At 42.8% G+C, this 21944-nt stretch overlaps 1 protein-coding gene across 1 annotated transcript; it reads left to right on the top strand.

Moving 5' to 3' along the window:
* The first annotated feature begins 261 nt into the window (after positions 1–261).
* On the top strand, positions 262–14383 carry slc2a3a (solute carrier family 2 member 3a). Its single transcript, XM_077008019.1, has 11 exons — positions 262–859; positions 1391–1488; positions 3637–3735; positions 3940–4100; positions 8364–8604; positions 8950–9112; positions 9912–10099; positions 10208–10312; positions 10900–10998; positions 11122–11325; positions 11455–14383. Exons 2-11 carry the CDS (start codon positions 1474–1476, stop codon positions 11767–11769), a joined length of 1590 nt encoding a protein of 529 aa, XP_076864134.1. The 5' UTR covers positions 262–859; positions 1391–1473; the 3' UTR covers positions 11770–14383.
* Positions 14384–21944: the final 7561 nt, after the last annotated feature.

Raw genomic sequence — 21944 nt, 5'->3', positions numbered from 1 at the left:
TAATCACTGCTGAATGATCTGAGACAACAACATTATGCATCCCATAATATCAGTTTCTGTCCATGGAATGGGGGTCAGTATCCGGGAGCTATTCACAGCTGTACATAAGCTATGAACTACATCATGCATAGCAGGAGAACAGCTATTTGTTTAGCTACCTATTGTTTGTGGTGAAATCATCTTCGTTGCACTATCAACACAAATCACACATGTACGTGTACGAGAGCTGAGCTGACGTCTCACATCACCTGACTGGATAAGCTGTTTTGAAAGAGAAATGTGACGTCGCTGTTTCAACATTGCTGTTTCATAATTAATTATAAGAGGGACAAAGCTGTCTGAAACTACCGTCCTCATAGCTAGTTTCGGGCACGAATTTAACAGGTGAAATACACACAATTACATTGCAGAACTGACTAAACAAGGCGGAAGTGCTGATACGTGTTACAGGCTAGCCTGCATCAGCACCATATCTCCTCTGATCTTCTCAAGGTCGCCTGCGCGGAGCATCATGGGCACGACAGAGGAGCCATAGTTTCCAGGTTAGCAATGTCCTCTGATGTACACACGCTGTAGGCTATTGGTGAACCACGAAACGCCGGCTGCTGTGACGGAGAGTTGTCACAAGACCTGATGCAAAATGCATGCCACGTATAAATGAACGTGAGAAAAGAGCTTGCGCAGAGGATGCTCTTATTATATGAGGCGAAGCGGTGGTATTTCGTCAGAGGGCAACGTGCGGGTTGTCTCGTAGTCCTGGTGAACGGAAGAAGATCTCCCTGAGCCCAGAATTACACAGCACATCAGTACCAGTGGATTAGGGCGTCAAGTGCGGGGACATTTGGACACATCGTAGAAGGTAAATTTACCTGCATGTAAAACATTTTAGTAATGTTTTTCAGCTTTTATGCCTGGTGACAGCTGCTCTGCGAATTAATGAGTTTAGGCTACGATGGCTCAAATTACTCTTAACGTAATGAAGACTTGATCCGGTTGAAACGTTTTCATGGCAGGCACATTACCGTGAGGGCATTCAGTTTTAATGTAGCCTATACTTCGTAATTTGTAAAACAGCTAGCCAACAAACACTATATATAGATATGTATACCTAACATACCGTTTGTGATTATCAAATTCACATGTGGTTGAATACTTTTACTTCGTCTTATATATAATCGTGCGCGGTAGGCTTATTATAAGCGAGTATTCCTGGGCGTGACGGGGAATAATAACGAGCTAGGACCTCACAGTGTAGCAAGTACCTGTTGTTCGCATACGACTTTTGAGTTAAACATTCAGTTACCTTTTATTAATTGAGTTCCGACTTTTCTCAAATGTATTTCCTTTTCTTTCTTTCTCTTTTGTTTGTTTATTTTGAGCAAACTCCCAGATATATCTTCCATCCAAACCTTCGCGGATATAGTGTGCAAAAACGCACGTTCTCCAAGAATCTTGGATTGATCCACTCTGAAGATGGCGGGGGAGACAGTGAGTGGTTTCTCTGTTTTTACCAATTCTAACGGCATCTCGACAGTGACACCTGTGGGGTTTACAGCTGTGGGGATTACAGCTGATTAAACTTAAGAAATATAGGATAAAAATGCTGTACCAAACCATCAGACACGAACAATGTCTTGAGTAATGCATCTAGTACTCTTGTGAGCCATGGGGAGATTCTTTTATATTTCTAGTCAAAATGGAGCAGGAATTCAATCGTACGTGTCAATACAGCTGTCACCTTCAGGGTGTTGTGATGGCAGTGAAGGTGAAACGGTGATAGGAAGGAGAGAAACAGAGGATAAGGCGGACATCTTGGAAGGAAAGGACTGTGGCTGCAAAGTTAATTGTATTAAAACCCTGTGTTGATGTTTGTGGGAGCTGTTACACGTTCTGCAATAATAGTTGTCTCTCAGCATTAACGTAATGAAAGGAACACTGTTTTATTGTTTTTACTTTGTTGTGCCTGTGTAACCTGGCCTGCCCGTAGCAGTGGACTTTTTCAGTGAATAACCTTGAGAAGCTGATCCAGAACCCTATTGTCTGTCTTAATCTTTAGTGCTGAAACCAGCTCAGGTTTTCTCAAAATTACAGAGTCATTGTGACAGGAAGAGAAACAGAAAGAAATCCAGATAGATTCGGAGAGAGAGGGACATACAGCTGGATGGGCAGACAGACAGAGAGATGTGGGGGGGAGTGGCAGCTGCCTCATTATGGGGTGTGGCATTTTGTTTACAGTAGATGCAGACATCTCAGAATAAAAATACTGGGGCTGTAAAGCTATAAGGAAACGGCTTAATTTTTCTCTTCATTGAACATTTCAGCTGTACTGTTTTTGTGCAGATGCTGCTGGTTCCACTGTATGCTAGTTGTGTACAGTGCACTCACCACAAACTTTCCACATCAGTTTATTTTCATTTATTCACCATGTGACACCTCAGATGACGGTCAACACGAGGTCATCTCAGCAGAGAGCTTCTTTCATTCTAGCATCACGTAGCCCACTGGATTTTGCTCTCTCAGCGTTGGCCATGTCCTGTAGCTGTAGAAACCAGGATTCAGCAAAACCAAAAAAGAAAGACCTGGAGCTTTTGTCTGCCACATCCCTGGCATGATCTCGTTTTACACAGCCATTCTTGGACACTGATGAAGGGCTTTGGAGAACAGAGCACACCATGGCTACTGTTACTCATATTTATGATTTGATGAGTTTGTAATTGAGATGCCACAGTCCCACTTTGGTCAGTACTCGTTCTGATACATGAACAAACTCAGGGTCCATACTGAGTACTAATCCAGAACTTATCGAGTATCTTCATCTTTAAAACTTGTATACATCACCATGTGGCAGCTATTGAGATGATTACTCTATATATAAAGTAGAATGAGTCTTTAACTACATGTCCCTTATTAGTTTTATGTAATAATTTAAATTATTACATAAAACATTTGTATTCAAATGGAAACTAATGAAAGAAGATGGTAAATTGTACAGTATTACATAAAGATCATTCAGTACAATTTCACTTAATTAAAAAAAAATAAAATTCCAAATTTCCAACCACTAAGCATACCAGTTCAGTAATAATGCAGCACATATCTGAGTTCAAAGGTGCAAATATCTTTCAGTTGCTCAGTAGTTATGTAGATACTCTCAAATAGCTAATTAAGGTAAAGGCAACATACAAATGTAAGAAAACAAACTATATTGGATATATTAGTAGCAGATAGTAAGGATCACTGAGTCAAACTTTTATGCAAATAAATACTTATATGTAAATACTAATACTTACTATACACAGTTATTGAGCAAGGTATCTTGGTATTAATGTAACATAGTGGAGACAGATATACATCCAACATTTGTTAAAACATTTGTGTTTAAATAAAATGTATATAAAAAGTTAAAACATTGCCACATTTTTACAAAGACATTTCTAAGAAACAACATCAGGTGTCGGCATTAATTGGCCAGTACCATGTATTAGGACTCATAGTGGTGCAGTAGCTGTGGTGTTGATAGGGGTTGATCCCTAGTTTTTGTAATGGTGTTAATATAAAATGTAGTAGATATACTCTACCATCTGTTTACACAAACCCTAAATAACTGAGAGCTCCTCCTCTCTCTCTCTCTGGCAGAACCAAGTTACTTGCTACCTCATGTTCTCTTTGTGTACGGCTGTCATTGGCTCCCTGCAGTTTGGATACAACACAGGAGTCATCAATGCACCTGAACAGGTAAAGTGTGTGTGTGTGTGTGTGTGTGTGTGTGTGTGTGTGTGTGTGTGTGTGTGTGTGTGTGTTTTGTATACATCTGTTATTTTGGTTACATGTTTTTACCTGGGGATATTTGCCATGCATGTTTATCAAATTAGAAAATGAATCACCATCAAAAATGTACAGCAGAAATTCTCATAGCAACTACTTCTCCTGACACTTCAGAAACTGCGGTCATTCTTCAATAAAACATGGGTGGATCGTTATGGGGTGCCGATCAGTCCTGGAGTGTGCACGATCGTGTGGAGCTTGGCAGTGGCCATCTTCAGTGTTGGTGGTATGGTGGGCTCTTTCAGTGTTGGTGTTATCTCCAACAAGTTTGGGCGGTAAGTGAGAAACCTCTATAGCTTTAAAGGTGTTCTTCGTCATCTAGTCAACTCTTATGAATAAGTAACACTGCTAAATAATAAATTATGCAATTGGAGTATGCTCTGTATTCTAAATGGAAGATATAAAAACTATAACTAGTTCCCTACTAATTGAATTAAAAAACATTAATTTAACAGTTTTAGTTTCACAAAAATTATGGATTTCATGTATTGTAGAAGACAAATACTGCATTTCAAGGTATTAATGAAATGACACTTAACTACATAGCTAGGATAGTAACTTACCACACCAAGCTAGCCTTCCATGCTAAGCTAATAGCCCACCTTCATAGCTGAGTGGTGCTAAGCTAATAGCCTACCTTCATAGCTGAGTGGTGCTAAGCTAATAGCCTACCTTCATAGCTGAGTGGTGAGCACCATGTTGCAGAATTCATCATTGTTAGTTCAGCAGGGTGCTGGAGGATAAAACAATTGCCAAAACTTTTTGTTAAAATCAGGAATGCAAGTGTTTATTATATTTAAACACATCAGGAATCACAAGGAGACCTTGTGCAGGTCAGTAATGCATAAAATTACATTACATAGCCTACTACATTTTAGATGTAAGTGCAAGAAGTTTGAGGATCTGTAGACACGTTGCAGTAATGATGTAGGTTTATTTATACAGTGATGGCTGGTGATGCTACTAGAGCTGTAGCAAACACAGAACACGCTTCACAACACGTCACAGACTCAAAAAGATGAGCACAGGACAAGACCAACACACACACAGGGCACGGCAACACGGTGAAGACCAACACACACCAGGGCACGGCAACACGGTGAAGACCAACACACACCAGGGCACGGCAACACAGTGAAGACCAACACACACCAGGGCACGGCAACACAGTGAAGACCAACACACACCAGGGCACGGCAACACAGTGAAGACCAACACACACAGGGCACGGCAACACGGTGAAGACCAACACACACAGGGCACGGCAACACGGTGAAGACCAACACACACCAGGGCACGGCAACACAGTGAAGACCAACACACACCAGGGCACGGCAACACAGTGAAGACCAACACACACCAGGGCACGGCAACACAGTGAAGACCAACACACACCAGGGCACGGCAACACAGTGAAGACCAACACACACCAGGGCACGGCAACACAGTGAAGACCAACACACACCAGGGCACGGCAACACAGTGAAGACCAACACACACAGGGCACGGCAACACAGTGGCTTGGTGGTTACCATGTTTGCCTCTCAGCACTGGGGTCTTGATCCCTATCTGTGTGGAGTTTCCATGTTCTCCCTTTGTCTGTGTTGGATTCTTCTGCGGTCTCTGGTTTCCTCCCACAGTCCAAAAACATGGAGCTTAGGTAAATTGGCATTCGCTGACAAATGTCTCCCTTAGTGTGTGACAGCGTGTCTCATCATATTCAGTAAAAACAGTTGTCTGAGTGTGCATGAATGTGTGTGCTTGTATGCCCAGTGGGGATGGTGCTCTGTCACTAGGGTCTGTCCTCTGTCCTCTGCACTGTCTAGTTAGGGCACATATAAATGTTTTCTCAGTCTTTCTGCATTTCATGGAATGTGGAATGTGGTTGTGAAATACTGTTATACCTTATGTTTATTGGGCAAATTAATAACATTTTGGACATGGGTTTGTCAGTTATCACCAGATTGTCACCAGATGGCAATAACTGAGGTTAATGGAGATTAAGTGAGTTAGTGTCACGGTGAGGCGGCCCCCTACCGGCCGCCTCTGTCCACAGCGGCTGTGTTGTTGTTGTTGTGTGACGTCGTGTACGCCCCTCAGGTGGGCGGAGCCCGTGATCCGTTCCCACCTGATGGTCGTTTGTCTGTCTATATATGTCTTGTCTTTGTACCAGTTGACCGCTGGTCATTATATCCTTAATTCGGATCTATTGCACGGGTTTTAGGTTTGCACACTTTATATTAAACCACCCTTTTTCCCTGAGACTTGGCGTGATCGCTTCCTTTTTGTTGCTCACACCTGCCCGTCACAGAATGACCAGCCACCCTTCGGAAGCCGCCGAGTCTCTTTCTTTCTCCTTCGTTCGTGGTCATGTCTCGTGGTAAGTGTTTGTCTGCGTGGTGTTTTGTGAAGAGTTCCGCCGTGCTTTTGTGTTGTCTGTGGCACGGCGAGGACCAGGGCTGTCTGCCCTGGGAAAAAAACTCTTCGTGTTTGTCGTTTGTTTGTTGGAAGAGCTCCGCCGTGCTCGTGTTGTGTTTGTGGCACGGCGAGGACCAAGGCAGTCTCCCTGGTAAGCTCTTCGTCTTGTGTGGTGTTAGTGTGTCCAGGTGAACGGACGTGAGGATCTGTGTGCGTGCGCGTTTGTTATATGTTAAGTGTTTTGTGTGTGTGACGCGGTCGCCGCTCGTCACTGTCGCCTCGCTCCCCGTGTGTCATGTGTTTTATGTGGGGAGCGACTGCTACTCTGAGCGGCGCGTCACCGTCGGTTATGTGTAGTGCACGCAAGTATCGGTCCCGTTCGTTCAGTGTCTGCGCACTAAGTTCTGTTTGTCGAGTCTTTGTGTGCATGTTGTGTCCTAACGTGTTGTCTAATGTTTGCGTGTAATTCCACGCATGCTCCTCCCCCTGAATGTGTGTTTGGGGGGGGACCGGCTGTGGTCCCGTGCCATGGGGTGTGGCACGGAGGGCGTCACTCCCGAGGGAGGCCCTGACCAGGTAAATGGGGGGTTCTCCTGAGTTAGAATGGAGACCCCTCCCCCCTGGAGGGGGGATCAGGGTAGTGCGCGTTTGTGTTCTGTGTTGGTGTGTGTGGGTGTGTGTGTGCATTTGTGTTTTATGTGCAGGTGCTTCTCCCTGGCGTTGAATCGTGGCATCCCTGGACCTTGTGGGGGTCTCCAGCTGGCAGGAGCCCCCTTATGTTGTGGGGTGACCGGAGCCCGGTCGGAAAGAGCCCCTCCCTAGAGGGCTGGGGACCCCGGATGTTTGGGGACCATGGGGCTCCGGTCTGAAGAGCTCCTGCACAGGACGGAGACCCTTCCACGGGGTCCTGGAGGTGACGTAGCCACGCCCCAGGGAGGTAACCTGCACACACATACACCCCGGACGGACAAGGAGCCGAGGCCCGCCGTCCTCGCACCTGTGGGGCTATGCGGCTTAAGGCCGGTTAGGGCGTGAGGGCCCTGTGACCGACCGGGGCGTGGTTTTGTCTTGTTGACGGCCCAGTCGGTCCAGGGTCCCGCCCAGGGAGGTGAGCTGACTAATGTTATGTGTTTTGTGTTTCAGCTCGTGGACTGCAGGAGGTGTGTCCCTGCCTGTCCTTGCCTTCCTGCCCCTTCGTGTTGTTGTGCAGCCGCTGTGTGCCACACACCCAGTGGAGGGGAGTGCGGCTTGGTGGGGGGGTCTGTCACGGTGAGGCGGCCCCCTACCGGCCGCCTCTGTCCACAGCGGCTGTGTTGTTGTTGTTGTGTGACGTCGTGTACGCCCCTCAGGTGGGCGGAGCCCGTGATCCGTTCCCACCTGATGGTCGTTTGTCTGTCTATATATGTCTTGTCTTTGTACCAGTTGACCGCTGGTCATTATATCCTTAATTCGGATCTATTGCACGGGTTTTAGGTTTGCACACTTTATATTAAACCACCCTTTTTCCCTGAGACTTGGCGTGATCGCTTCCTTTTTGTTGCTCACACCTGCCCGTCACAGTTAGGAGTATTACATTCCTCATATCCTCATATAAGTAATAATATGTTACTATTGCAATAAATAAGGTACACATGTGCGTTTCCATTTGTTAAGATAATCACTTACTTTTGATATCAAGATGTCAGAGAGGTGCAATTAGGATGTGTAAAAATAACTTATTATGGAGTGTTAAACACATTGCATTTCATAATTTCACTATCATGATAAAACTAGGTGCAGAAATTACAATATATAGAAATATGTATTGGGTAGGTTAAGATATATCCATACAAAGCATAAAAACTGTAAATCTGTATTATTTATGCATTTTAATTTATGCAATTTAAGAGATTCCGTTTTCCAAAAGAATGAAATTAAGAGAATGTGTTTCTGATATCTTACTATCCCACTCTCATGTTTGTCACATCCTAAAACAAGTTTAATTAAAGTACAGTAGTGGTCATTTTGAATTTGTGCCATATTGTTACTTATTTCAAACATTTATTGATTGTGTTTAACTGCCTATTGGCTTCCATTAAAAGTATGGTAAACGGTAATGGTTTTCCTGTTCTAACTCACAGACGCAAGTCCATGTTCCTGGTGAATATTTTGGCTTTGATTGGCGGTGCACTGATGGGACTGTGCACACTATTAAATTCCTTTGAGATGATCATCGTTGGCAGGCTGATCATTGGGCTCTTCTGTGGCCTTTTCACTGGACTTACCCCAATGTACGTGGGGGAGATATCTCCCACCCCTCTACGTGGAGCATTTGGGACTCTGCACCAGCTTGGTGTGGTGGTGGGCATCTTGATTGCACAGGTGAACTTTTATGTGGCGTGTTTGATTGTCATTCAGCACAAGATCAAAAAGATTGCCATATTCTAAAACTGGTTTGTTTGTGGCAATTAAAGATTAGATAAATCTGTACACTTTGAATTGATTTTTGAGAAAGATAGATACTTCCACCAATACTTCAAGCTGCAAGTTCATTCCGCTTCCAAATTAACTTTTAGTCCTTCAATCAGCCCTCTTTTATGTAACTAAATTGGCTCAAGCTAACATGCTAAACCAAACTAACATAACTTCAGCTAATGTGCTGTGGCTAACATACTAATCACAAGGCTTACAGGTGTGCCTGCTATCCCATTTTTCTGCTGCATGTAGATCTTGGGTTTAGAGTTCCTGCTGGGCTCAGACACGCTCTGGCCACTGCTGCTAGCGCTCACCGTGATACCGGCTGTGCTACAGTGTCTGCTTCTGCCCTTCTGTCCCGAGAGTCCGCGCTACCTGCTCATTAACCTCAACGAGGAGGAGCAGGCTTGCAAAGGTGAGACCTAATCTACCAACGCAAGATTAAAGCTTTGAGGTAGCACAATCTCTTTTACATAAGGACACTTTTCTATGTGCCTGATAATAGGATTTTATTTTTGATTATTACCATTAGTGTATACAAGTCTATATCATAAAAAGTAGGATATAGAATATTCAAATTACAATTGCTTGACTATTGAATAGCTCAAATACAGATTCCAGACCTGTATACCCAAAAGGAGATGCACACGAGGCCAGTAAGTTATACACTTTAAAACGGAAACATTGGAGACAGGAGTGATTTGTCTTATAGCTTAAGAAAGACTAAAGAAATGAAGTTCAAAGCCCTTAATCCTAAAGATCAGCAGCAGGATATGACATTCGCCTTTGAGACAAATACAGCACACACATATATAAGATATCGGATAAATAAAGATATATTACACTACATGCATATACAAACATATACATGAATATAAAAAAGATCAGATTAATTACACCATATCTTTTTTTCTACTCTTTTTCTACAATGATGTTGCTTTCTGAGCTTCCATTTTGTATATATATATGGTTTCATTTATTTCATTCATTCATTCATTTCATTTCAGCATCTTCTTGACCTGTTGCCATTTTTCTGCCTTTTGTCCTCTTGACTGACTTATGATGTAGTTAACCTCATGTCACCCCACTGCGGGTTTGCCATGATATAACCTGAGCTGTTCCCATTTACTCCGTAACACAGACCATAACAATGCCCTCGCCACCCAGAGTTCTGTACCAGACAGTCTTATAACAACTGCCATTCTCTGTCTTAGCACTGGTGCGTCTTCGTGGTTGTGAGGATGTGTCCAAAGACATGGAGGACATGAAGGAGGAAAGTGTGAAGATGAACATGGAGAAGAAGGTGACCATCCCCGAACTCTTCCGCAGCTCCACGTACCGCCAGCCTCTTCTCATCGCCATCATGCTGCAACTCTCTCAGCAGCTGTCTGGCATCAACGCTGTAAGTGGAACAAACCTCTGTGGACAACATTATAATGGACATCATAATGGAGTCTCATCAGTGTCCACATAAGTAACATGGCTCTCCTTCGGTGTTTTATATTCTCAGGTGTTCTACTACTCGACGGGTATCTTTGAGTCCGCTGGTGTAACCAAACCCATATATGCTACCATTGGAGCTGGAGTTGTGAACACCATTTTTACTGTTGTGTCGGTAGGTGCCTGAGTATTGGATTATATTCCAGCGTGTTCAATCTCACATTCTTGTACAACATCTGCATTGTGTTTCCATAGATCTGACACACTTAAACTTAGTAAACATTTCTACAAAACACTTGGTTTTCTTTTGGAGATTTGAAGAAATTATGGTAATGTGTTACTGCTAGGATACTGTAAATATAGTTCCCACCTGACTGTGCATGGATACCAGAAAACATTTGGGAAAGTACTATTTAAATACTGTAAAATATGTAATAAAACTGTGACTGTAACACTGTAAAATATGTAATAAAACTACAAAAGAGCTACAAAACAGCTTTAGTAAGACATGGTGAAATGGTTGTCATGTTGAATATGCGTTAGATTGTCACACATTTCAAAGTCACTGAAAATGAGTTTAACTACCTTTTAGCTTCTGTTAAAAGTGTGTTACAATTTAATGGGTGTTCTTCTGTTTTATAAGTAAACAGAATTATTGCCCATTTTATTAGTTTATTCCTACAGTGCAGTAGTAGACTGAAAAATGTAAAGTATGTATATGAATGTGTGATTCTCCTCTCATGACCTCTTTCTTGCTTAAAGCTATTCCTTGTTGAGAGAGCTGGACGAAGAACACTGCACCTTATTGGCTTGGGAGGGATGGCTATCAGTGCTCTGGTCTTGACCATTGCCCTTCTATTGGTAGGTTCCATCTTATGTCAACTGATGTAATTTTTTCCTGAATTTTATGCGCTTGCAATTATCAATGATATAAAAGTCTTAAAAAAAACTGACTTGTTTATGCTTGTTTTCTTGCCTGAGCAGAAGCATATCCAGTCCCTGAGCTACCTGAGCATTGCAGCGGTGTTTTGTTTCGTGGCTATGTTTGAGATGGGGCCAGGACCTATCCCATGGTTCATTGTGGCTGAGCTCTTCTCCCAGGGACCACGTCCTGGTGCAATGGCCGTTGCTGGTTGCTCCAACTGGACTGCCAACTTTCTTGTGGGTGTCAGTTTCCCCAAACTAGAGGTAACCAATCCTTCTGTCTTAGCATTAGATTACATCTTACAAAAAGATCATTTTGTTTTTAAGTAAAATATAGAAATATATTGCCTTAATATTGACTCATATTAAAATGCACTGTGTCTTATCTAACAGGAACTTTGTGGGCCATATGTTTTCATCATCTTCATGATCTTCCTGATCATCTTCTTCATATTCACATTCTTCCGTGTTCCTGAGACCAAAGGCCGAACCTTTGATGAGATTGCGCGTAGCTTCAGCGGGGCCCCAGCTCCAGACCCAGACAGGGAGACGAGCAGAAGATTGCCTGTGTCTCCAGAAAAGGAGAAAGTTCCGTTGGTGCCAGCCAGTTCTGGGTCGGAGAATCCCAGCTCTTCTGTGAAGTCTACTTCAGAAGCCACAAAGAATCAGAATGATGAGCCACTGGTTAAGTCTAATGAGGAGAACTAAAACTCCACTGTCCAGGAAAGTGTAGATTTTATAGCATTTATTAGTGAAGATTAGTATATTATATATTAAAATATAATACTAATTTTAAATTATATTTAATTTATTTTTGTGTAATTATATTGTTCATGGTTTGGTGCAATATCCATAGTTAATAGTTTTTATTGTACTAGATTACAATTATTTTTGGTTGTGTCACAAGCATAGAGTCTACAGGAAAAAGGAGGGATCAGGTGTGTCTCCGAAGAGGATAAATGAGGAAACAAAACCAAACATAAAAGCGCACTAGCTAGAACAAAAGAAAGTCAACATAACAATAAAATTAACCATAGAACCGACAATCGGTAAAGAACACAGTAGGAAACTGTGTAATAACACAACACCACACTTGGTGAGACAAGGCATGCAACCCGAGTTGTCATGGCAATAGCCCAAAACAGACATGTGCAGCAAACGATGAAATGTAAACAAAACGCCAGATGTAATTAGATCACTGTCTAACGGCACTACCAGCAGCAGGGGCACCATCACAGCATCTGGATATTTAGTGATATTTTAATGCGAGTGAGATTTACATATGACTTAAAGGCAATCTGAATTATAATAAGCATTCAACGTTTGCTCGTTATATTAACAAAGTTAATTTTTGAGCTAAATTTAATAAGAGAATAAAAGCATTAAAGCATTAAACAAACATTAATTAAAAAAATTCATAGTGATTTTAATTAATTTAGGCCCTCAAATCATCATATCAAATAGATAAAGGTACACATAAAGGAACATTTAGTGATACCACAATACATTGCTGATGTCACTGTTTGAAAAAACCCTCTGATACTGAAATGTGTTGCATTTAGGGCTCATCCTAGGACAAGTGCTGCAGTAATAGAAACAAATAAAAACACAGAAGCTTCTCTGTTAAAGAATATTTCCTTTATAGAACCTTCTATAGTCAGTGGACCTCTACTGAAGGATTGCTTGTTTGTTGACTGCCAAAATCCATATATGATAACTTAGCTATACTCTGAGTGCAATAAATAGATTATTTAAAATGACCACACTTAAAGAATGTCAAGAGCATAAATGAGATTTTTGTGAAGGTATGGCAAGATGGTTGTGTAAAAAACTGATAATTTTCCTTTTTTGTTTTGTTTGTGTATTCTATTCAGTTGATCATTTAAACTGTAGGCTGTTTAGAGATATAAGGTTGTCTGTAGTGCTGAGTGTAATTTTGTACAGCTGTTCAGGGATTGAAGCGCTTCAATGTAGTATACACCTTGTGACCTGCACTTGTGTAGTTCAAGAACTGGTGAAATCTAACCTGCAGATAATTGCTTGGTCAGTGACTCTCTCTGCAGTTTCTGACTTTATATATATATATATATATATATATATATATATATATATATATATATATATATATAGTTTGTTTTTCATTCTATAGGTCTATGTAATGCTTTTAAAAGATATAGGCATATAGTTCAATATATTTTATTTTGTTGCCATTTCCCAAATATTGCTATTTTGCATTAAAATGTATTTATTCCCATGCACTTTACCAAGAAGAGTTTAGAAGCTACTGCTGTGTTGCAGCATTGTACTGAGGATTAAAAAAGATAGGTTGCATTCTTCTCAAAGTAGTGTTCTCTTCCTGCACATGTTTCTCTTTAAATAGCCAGTGAACATTATTTTAGGTCCACATTTTAAACCTCAGTATAAATTCTGTATACACTAAATCTTTGAACATTGCTGTTAACCTCACCCACATACCTTACTGCACAAACTATAAAGAACATTTAATCAACAGATCTAAGCAAAGTATGTTGTTGTAAATACATATTTTTAAAGGACAGTATTCATTTAATTACCATCAAATGCTTGCTTCTGCTTATAATTGTGCTGCAGGCCAAAAACAAAATCAGAACTAAAGAAATCCCATAGAATAAAGATATAATGAGCTCTATATATTTCCAGTTTTAGTTAAAAATGGAGAACAGATATCACTGGCAAATCTGAATGGTTTTGTGTGGCAGATGATCCTTTCACTTATTTTGTGGTTAAATTAGCAATTTATTTGTGAAAAGTAGTAATTTTCATGAATGTGGTACATGTGAATGTCAAATTGTCACACAGTAAATAGAAAATCTACTTTGTGAATAAGTGTATAGTATTGTGAAGATGTCAGTTGTTTTTATGGTCCTCTATATACCTCTTTAGGTGTTGTAAAAACTTTTTTATTTATTTTGCGCTGTGAATTGGCATTATGATGGAGACCTGGTCTTGTTGATCAGTTATGAACAACATGACATGTTTGTTGTCCTTTTGCATGGAGAGCTGCTAATGCACTAATACGTACTTCTTTGTTATCCACTTTTGTTTTTGATTGTGTTGATGTGTCAGTGTAATGTTCCTGTGTTGTTGAAATGCGTCAAATTTATCGGGTTTTTAATCATCCCTCTTTAAATTAAGGTATTTCAGATTTTGCAATGCAGGATTTGTGTGTCATGCTCTAGTTCACTTCTAACTTAAACAACTAGTGAAGTACTGAGGTAAGACTTGGATCATTAAAGAATTAAATGTAGTCATTAAAATTTCAAATCCTTTCAAATCCTCCCCACACTGTTAGCAATGTCTGTGGATGAACTAATTAAAATCTTTCTAAAAGCAAAAGGTGAGAAAGGTCTAAATCTGGAATGGAATCGAGCACGCTTCAGGAATGGTTTGTCTAGTCCACACAGATGTATTTTTAATAATTCTGATAATGCTTTAATTGGAAAGCTGGTTACAAACAAGGAATGAGTAGAATTGAGCGGTTTCTTTCTCCAAACAGAAATTCCCCCCTAGCCAAACTGTCCTGTAGCTGATTTTCTGCAAGTGGCCTGTGCATTGACCTGAAACCATACATTCACCTGAAACTTCATTGACCTGAAACCATACATTCACCTGAAACTTCATTGACCTGAAACCATACATTCACCTGAAACTTCATTGACCTGACACCTTACATTGACCTGACACCATGCATTCACCTGAAACTTCATTGACCTGACACCGTGCATTAACCTGACACTGTGCATTGACCTGACACACCTTGCATTGATCTGACACTGTACAATCACCTGACACTGTTCAAAAATATTACTGGTTATTTATAAAGTGCAGACCATTCGCACTGTAGTAATGTAGTGGTTATATTGGTTTGTGATCTGATCTGATGAATGCACATTGGAGTATGCTGAGTTTAGTGACAAAAGTGTTTACAAAGGCAACACAAAGAGCAGTTTACTGCAAACAAGACTCATGAACCTTTAGAAAGGGTGGTCCCCACAGGTGATGACCAGAAAGTTGGTCCCCATCCAACATAAATACCAGTGTGTGTGTGTGTGTGTGTGTGTGTGTGTGTGTGTGTGTAGGTGAGACTAGGGAAAGGATGGTAATCTGCAACAAGTCTGTGCAGTAGATGCATCAGGAGAAGAGGAGAGGTACGACAATTTACAACTTTTAAGTCTGTGGCTGAGACGCTGAGGCCTCTCTCTGGAAAAGAGAAAGGAAGCTTGGAGAGTTGGTACATTTAATTTAATATTGATGTGTGACACACATAATTCCTCCAAGAAAAAGATTTCTTCTCGATAGTCAGGTTTTCTGCTCAAGCACTAGACCCCCAGCTCAGCACGGGAAAAATGAAAAAGCTTGAAAGCTTGCCCAGGATTGGTTGGTTGAGAATGATTCTTATGGGGGGAAAAAGAGAAATGGATTATAGATTGTTAATCTGTAACGTAATAAGGAACCGGAAAGGGATTCTTATGCAAAAGCTCAACGCTTTTATTATGAAAGACTGGTACAATGGCAGCGTATGAGAAAGTGATGGAAGTATGCTGGTTAGCTCGTGCGGCTACACAGGAGTGGTCAGTCCGGTCTGAGATCGTGATGGGGAGGCAGAGTCCGTGAGGCACTGAGAGCCAGCTTGTCACAGCCTGGGGAGAGGGTGCATCCGAGGAAGGAAACAGTGGAGACATGGAAATCGCATTTTTCTGACTTCACGTACAGGTTATTCTCTCGTAAGGGCTGTTAAACTGAAGCGACATGACGGACGTGACACACGGAGTGTGATCGCCATTCTATTAATTCTCTTGTTTTCCATGAAATTACTGGATCATGATTTGCCAAGGGAAACCGAGTATAATAGGATCTCGGGGAGAAGACACCAGGTAGAACTGCCTCATTTCGGAGTGAAATAAGCCTACTTGGAGAATCAGGTTTGGTACGTATTTTCACTACTCCGTCTCCGATGGGTTGACCATTTACTGAATTTATTCTAAGAGGGTATACTGATTCTGTGGGAATGTGTAGCGAATTAGCCAATTCAGTATCCAAGAAGTCACCTCCAGCGCCAGAGTCCACTAACGCTGAGTAGTTAGTTATGTGTGATGAGCAGAGGTGGAAAGAGTACTGAAAAATTGTAATTGAGTAAAAGTATCATTACTTTGCCTAAAATCTACTCAGAGTAAAAGTAAAATTACCCATCTCAAAATTTACTTGAGTAAAAGTACAAAATTACTTCATTTAAAATGTAATTTAAGTTACTTAGTTATTTTCAGTTATTTAATGCATGGATGAATCATGAACCAAATTCAGCACAAGTTGTTTTAATCGATTTCAAAGCGTGTTTAAGTGGACATCCACACTTGCAAAAGATCAGCTGGGCTCAGGAACATACTTCCTCACAGCACAAGGACAGTCACAACTATTTCCAGTCCTATTGTCCAACGGACAACACTATGATAAGAATAAAAAAATTTAAATGACTAATTATTCAAAAAACAAAATGCACACAAAATTAAGTGCCCACAAGATGCCACAAATCAAATTAAATGCAACAGGATTCCACTACTCACAATAAAATGCCCACAGGATCCCACATCAAAAATTTAAAAAATGCTCATAGGATCCCACAAATTAAAAGTAAGTGCTCACAGGATCCAACTATTCAAAATACAGTGCCCACCGGATCCCATTATTCACAATAAAATGCCCACAGGTTGCCACAACTCAAAATAAAATATAAAATGACCACAGGATCCCACATCTCAAAATAAAACAAAATGCGCACAGGATTCCAATATTTAAAACGCTCATAGGATCCAACTATTCAAAATACAGTGCCCACAGGATTCCACTTTTCACAATAAAATGTCCACAGGATCCCACAGAACCTGATAGATAGAATCCTTTTGGAAAAAAAGTGCACCAGATTACGACCTGATTATGAGACAATGGAAAGGGTGCGCGCAAGGCAAGGTCACGCAATTAGCCTTCAGTTCTGGGACTCAGAAGTTTAAATTTCTGCCCGCATTTAATTTTTCACCATCAATATTTTTTTACTCAGTAATGTGAGGGCGTTCAAATGTAGTGAAGTAAAACTACTTGGGTCAAAATGTACTCAAGTAAAAGTAATAATTACATATTTCAAAAACTACTCAGAAAATTACAAATTACTCATAAAAAGTACTCAATTACAGTAATGTGAGTAAATGTAATTAGTTACTTTCCACCCCTGGTGATGAGTTGTACTGGTAGGTTAAGCTGGGACTTGCTACAGAAAGTAAAGGTGTGCTTATTTTGTCTCGTGAGGGAGATCCGCCTCTGGAACAGGATGGCCGTGCAGGACATCTGTCATGGAAGTGACCCTCTTCACCGCAGTAGATGCAGAGACCTTCTCGGATACGACGGGCTCTCTCTCGAGGAGTAAGTGGAGATCGACCCAACTGCATGGGTTCTGGAAAATCATGTGACGTCTCACCCAGGGAATGGGACGACTGAACATGGGGAGTAGACCAGTGAGACCTACCGGAATTAGGACGGTGAATTGTTAACACCTTATCCATGTTCACTGCAGCTTGAATAAAGTTCGCAAGTGACAGATTGTCGCTGCTACAGGCCAACTCTACTTGAAGATCAGTTCTCAACCCATGGTGAAATATGGTTTTCAGGGCAGAGTTTCCCCAACCCTGCGGCTAACGTGCGGAACTCTCGAGCATAATCAGCAGCACTGTGTCTCCCTTGTTTGATCTCGCACAGTTGGGTGCCGATATCACGTCCTTCTGCGCGATGATCGACAGACCTAAACAGCGCCGAGAACAGATTCTCTGATTCTCCGGTGAGAAAAGACAGAATAAAATGTACTTTTTGGCGTTCAGTCTGGAATTGGGCAGGATGATAAGTAAAGTACATAGAACATTGCATTAAGAACTTACGGAAACGTTCAGGGGATCTGTCGTATCGTTCTGGAACTGCGACCGGGATTCTTGAGGGCAACATGGCAGCTGCCATGGGCGTAGGCACTGCGGCATTTAAATTCTGCGTGGTGGCGGTGGCTTGGTGGACGGCCTCAGAGAGAGCTAGGATGGTAGCTTCCTGTTTACGAGTCCTCTCGGTGAGCTGCCTAATGCTCTCATTCATTGCAGTGATGGTAGCTTCCTGATGTGCCAGATGTGCTTGGGCTTCTGCAGGATCCATGTTGAAGGCAAAGTATTTTGTAACGTAGTAAGGACACGGAGAGGGATCCTTATGCAAAAGCTCAATGCTTTTATTATGAAAGATTGGAACAATCGCAGCATACAAGAAAGTGATGGAAAGAAAGTTTTTTTTTTAAAGGTTGAGCTAAAGAGAACGGGGAGAGCGTATTCTGAAAGAGTCAGACAGAGTTTAAGTTTGAGGCAATTGTTATTCATCTTGGCAGATACCAACCCCTGGCAGAGGGAAATGTGTGCGCGTGCATTTGTGTGACTAGGAGGGGTGTGTGTGTCGCGGGTGGGTAGGGGGCTTTCCCAAAATATTGTGTGAGGAGGTAATAGTTTTTGAAGGGCACCATCCCCTGGCAGAGGGAAATGTGTGTGCGTGAGTCTGTGTGACTTGGTGTGTGTGTGTGTGTATGTATGTGTTTGTGTGTGTTTAATATTGTTTAATGCTTAATACACTTTGATCTACATAATGATGTTGATTGACACACTGACGTTGATTGACATTATGGCGTTGATTGATGTTGATTGATGTTGATTGACATAATGACGCATGATTGACAACATCATGTGATGGGGTGGGTGGGGAGCAGGGGGTCATTTTGAGGGTAAGGTCTTAAAAATCTTTTTGTCTGAAGAGATTTCAGTCAAAAATAAGACTTAGTTTTTTAGTTAAAAAATAAGTCTTTTAGTTTTGATGGTTAAGGCTATATATGACCTGAGCTGCATAGTTGCAGTGCTTAAAGCATGTACGGTGCATAAGTAGAGAATGCTGTGATTGTTATTGCCAATTACTTGCATTAATATTATTAATAATATCTGATGCATATTCTGACATTCTTCTTAAACATTAAACATTAATTAAACATTATTAAAAGGAATGTCACGTAGGGCTACGCCCCCCTCTCTAGCTGTCACTTCAGGTTCCTGCTCCTCGTGTCTGTGTTGTTCCCTGCGTGTCTGTGTTGTTCCCTGCGTGTCTGTCTCGTTCCCTGCATGTCTGTCTCGTTCCCTGCGTGTCTGTCTCGTTCCCTGCGTGTCTGTGTTGTTCCCTGCGTGTCTGTCTCGTTCCCTGCGTGTCTGTCTCGTTCCCTGCGTGTCTGTGTTGTTCCCTGCGTGTCTGTGTTGTTCCCTGCGTGTCTGTGTTGTCCCCTGCGTGTCTGTGTTGTCCCCTGCGTGTCTGTGTTGTTCCCTGCGTGTCTGTCTCCACGGTTCCTCCCCGTCTGCCACGCCCGTGTCATCAGTGTCTTCACCTGTGTCTAGTTTAGTTCCGTGTATTTATAGTCCCTGTGTTTCTCTAGTCCAGGGGTCACCAACGTGGACTCGTGACGTCCTCGCGGGCGACATGGTGCCCGCGGGCTTGTTGTAAAAATAGCTCACTATAGTGCCATGCACCAAAGCGTTACATTGTTTATGTTTTTGCTAGTATTATCAGGGATGCCAACTCTCACGCATTGAGCGTGAGACACACGCATTTGACTGTTTTCACACGCTCTCACGCCACACTTCCGATATCTCACGCCAAAAAAAAAAATCCAGTTTGTTTACCTCTGATCCACATATATGATTCAATGAGTTACTAGTTTGCTCTGGCGCCAACCACCAGCGATATAACACGTAATTTGTGTCCATTTTACGTTCGCCACCCCCCCGCTCAGCAATTTACTCTCGCCACCTCCTCCAGGTTAAAATCTCACTCCAAGCGAACGTCAAAAGTTGGCAACCCTGTATTATAGATTGTCCGCGGTTGCTAGCGGTCTTCCCGCTTAGCAATTGACACTCGCACATGCACAAGTTTCGTTCACCTTGTTTTGTTACCGTTCTGTCTCGTTCACACAGGCTCTCCCGTTTTGACCCCTGCCTGTGTGAACGACTTTGATTATGGAATTCCGCTTATTAAATCTCGCTCTCCTCAGCGTTTGTGTCTGCCTACTCGCTCCACAGCACATGCTGCGTTACAAGGAACATAAACTGTTATTTTGTATGTATTATAATTTATGCACTGTAAAATTATGCAAATGTGAAAACACTTCACAGCTGAGCCTAAATCAAGTTAAATGAAAATGCAAAATGTTGTTGTGACGGACAGGGTGAGCGAAATAAAATGGAAGCGATCACGCCAAGTCTCAGGGAAAATGGAAGGTTTAATAGAAAGGTGAGCAAACCAAAAACACATGACATGATCCAAATGAAGGATATAATGACCAGTGGTCAACTGGTACAAAGACAAGACATATATAGACAAACGACCCTCAGGTGAGACGGATCGTGGGCTCCGCCCACCTGAGGGACCAACACAACACAACTAAGGCGACCAGTAGGGGGCCCACCGTACTGTGACAGTTGTAAATTTACAAAAAAAAAAACTGTAATATTTTTAGTTATTTTTACATTTTTACATTTTATTGTCAACTTCAGTTGCCAGGTATATTCTGTAATCATTGAAACTACAGCTGTTTATTGTAAAGAATAATTACAGTTTCATAATGCATTTATTCTTAGCCAAAAAAGGGTTAATACTTTGTTACGAACAGGCAGGAATACTTGCAGCGGAAACAATACTCACAAAGAACAGGATAGAACAAAGCACAAGACACGAAGTAGACAAAATCACGGATACTGGACTGGGGAAATACTGGGACTTTATACATAGAAACTAACTAGGGACAGGTGATGGCAATGACACTGGGGCGTGGCAACAAACAAGGAAACACAAAGACAAACGAGCAGGGCGGGACAAACAGGCAGGGAACACGGACATGAGGGAACCCAGAGTGACAGCTACGAGAGGGGGCGTTGCCCTACGTGACAGAACCCCCCCTCAAAGCGTGCCACTCCGGGGCACGCAAGGGCAGACAGGACAGGGACAGCGGACAGACCGGAGGGACAGGACCAGACAAAATAGGACGAGGGACCTGGGACAAGGCAGGGACCGGAGACAGGGAGACAGGCCAAGAGCTGGGCCGGGACACGGCATGACACGGGACACAGGGAGACCGGACAGGGCCAGGGCAAGGCACAGGAGCAGGGCCGGACAGGACAGGACCGGGGACAGACACTGGAGCGGGGCCAGGGGACAGGGCAGAGGTAAACACTGAGGCAAACACGGCTTGGACGACAGTGACAGGGACAGGAACAAGGTGGGTAACAACTTGGGGAACAGACACGGGGACCGGGACAGAGACGACACCACCAGAAACAGACACGGGAACAGGAACACAGACCTTGACAGACACAACCACAGGGACAGGAACTAAAACAAAACCAGGGACAGGACTGGGGAACATGGGGAACCCGGGCACAGGAGCAGGAACACAGGGCGGCGGGCAGCGGGCACAGGCACGGCCGGGCGGCGGGCAGCGGGCACAGGCGCGGCCGGGCGGCGGGCACAGGTGCGGCCGGGCGGCGGGCAGCGGGCACAGGAGCCGGCAGACGGGCAGCGGGAACAGAAGCCGGCAGACGGGCAGCGGGAACAGGCAGGGTCCGCTGGCGGGCAGCGGGAACAGGCAGGGTCCGCTGGCGGGCAGCGGGAACAGGCAGGGTCCGCTGGCGGGCAGCGGGAACGGGAGCCGGCGTGGACGACCTCTCCTGGGTCGCAGGGACAGGAACCGGCGTGGACGACCTCTCCTGGGTCGCGGGGACAGGAACCGGCGTGGACGA

Source organism: Brachyhypopomus gauderio, chromosome 6, assembly GCF_052324685.1.
Source record: "Brachyhypopomus gauderio isolate BG-103 chromosome 6, BGAUD_0.2, whole genome shotgun sequence".
NCBI classification, from domain to species: Eukaryota; Metazoa; Chordata; class Actinopteri; order Gymnotiformes; family Hypopomidae; genus Brachyhypopomus; species Brachyhypopomus gauderio.
This window is presented reverse-complemented; position numbering and strand designations above follow the sequence as displayed.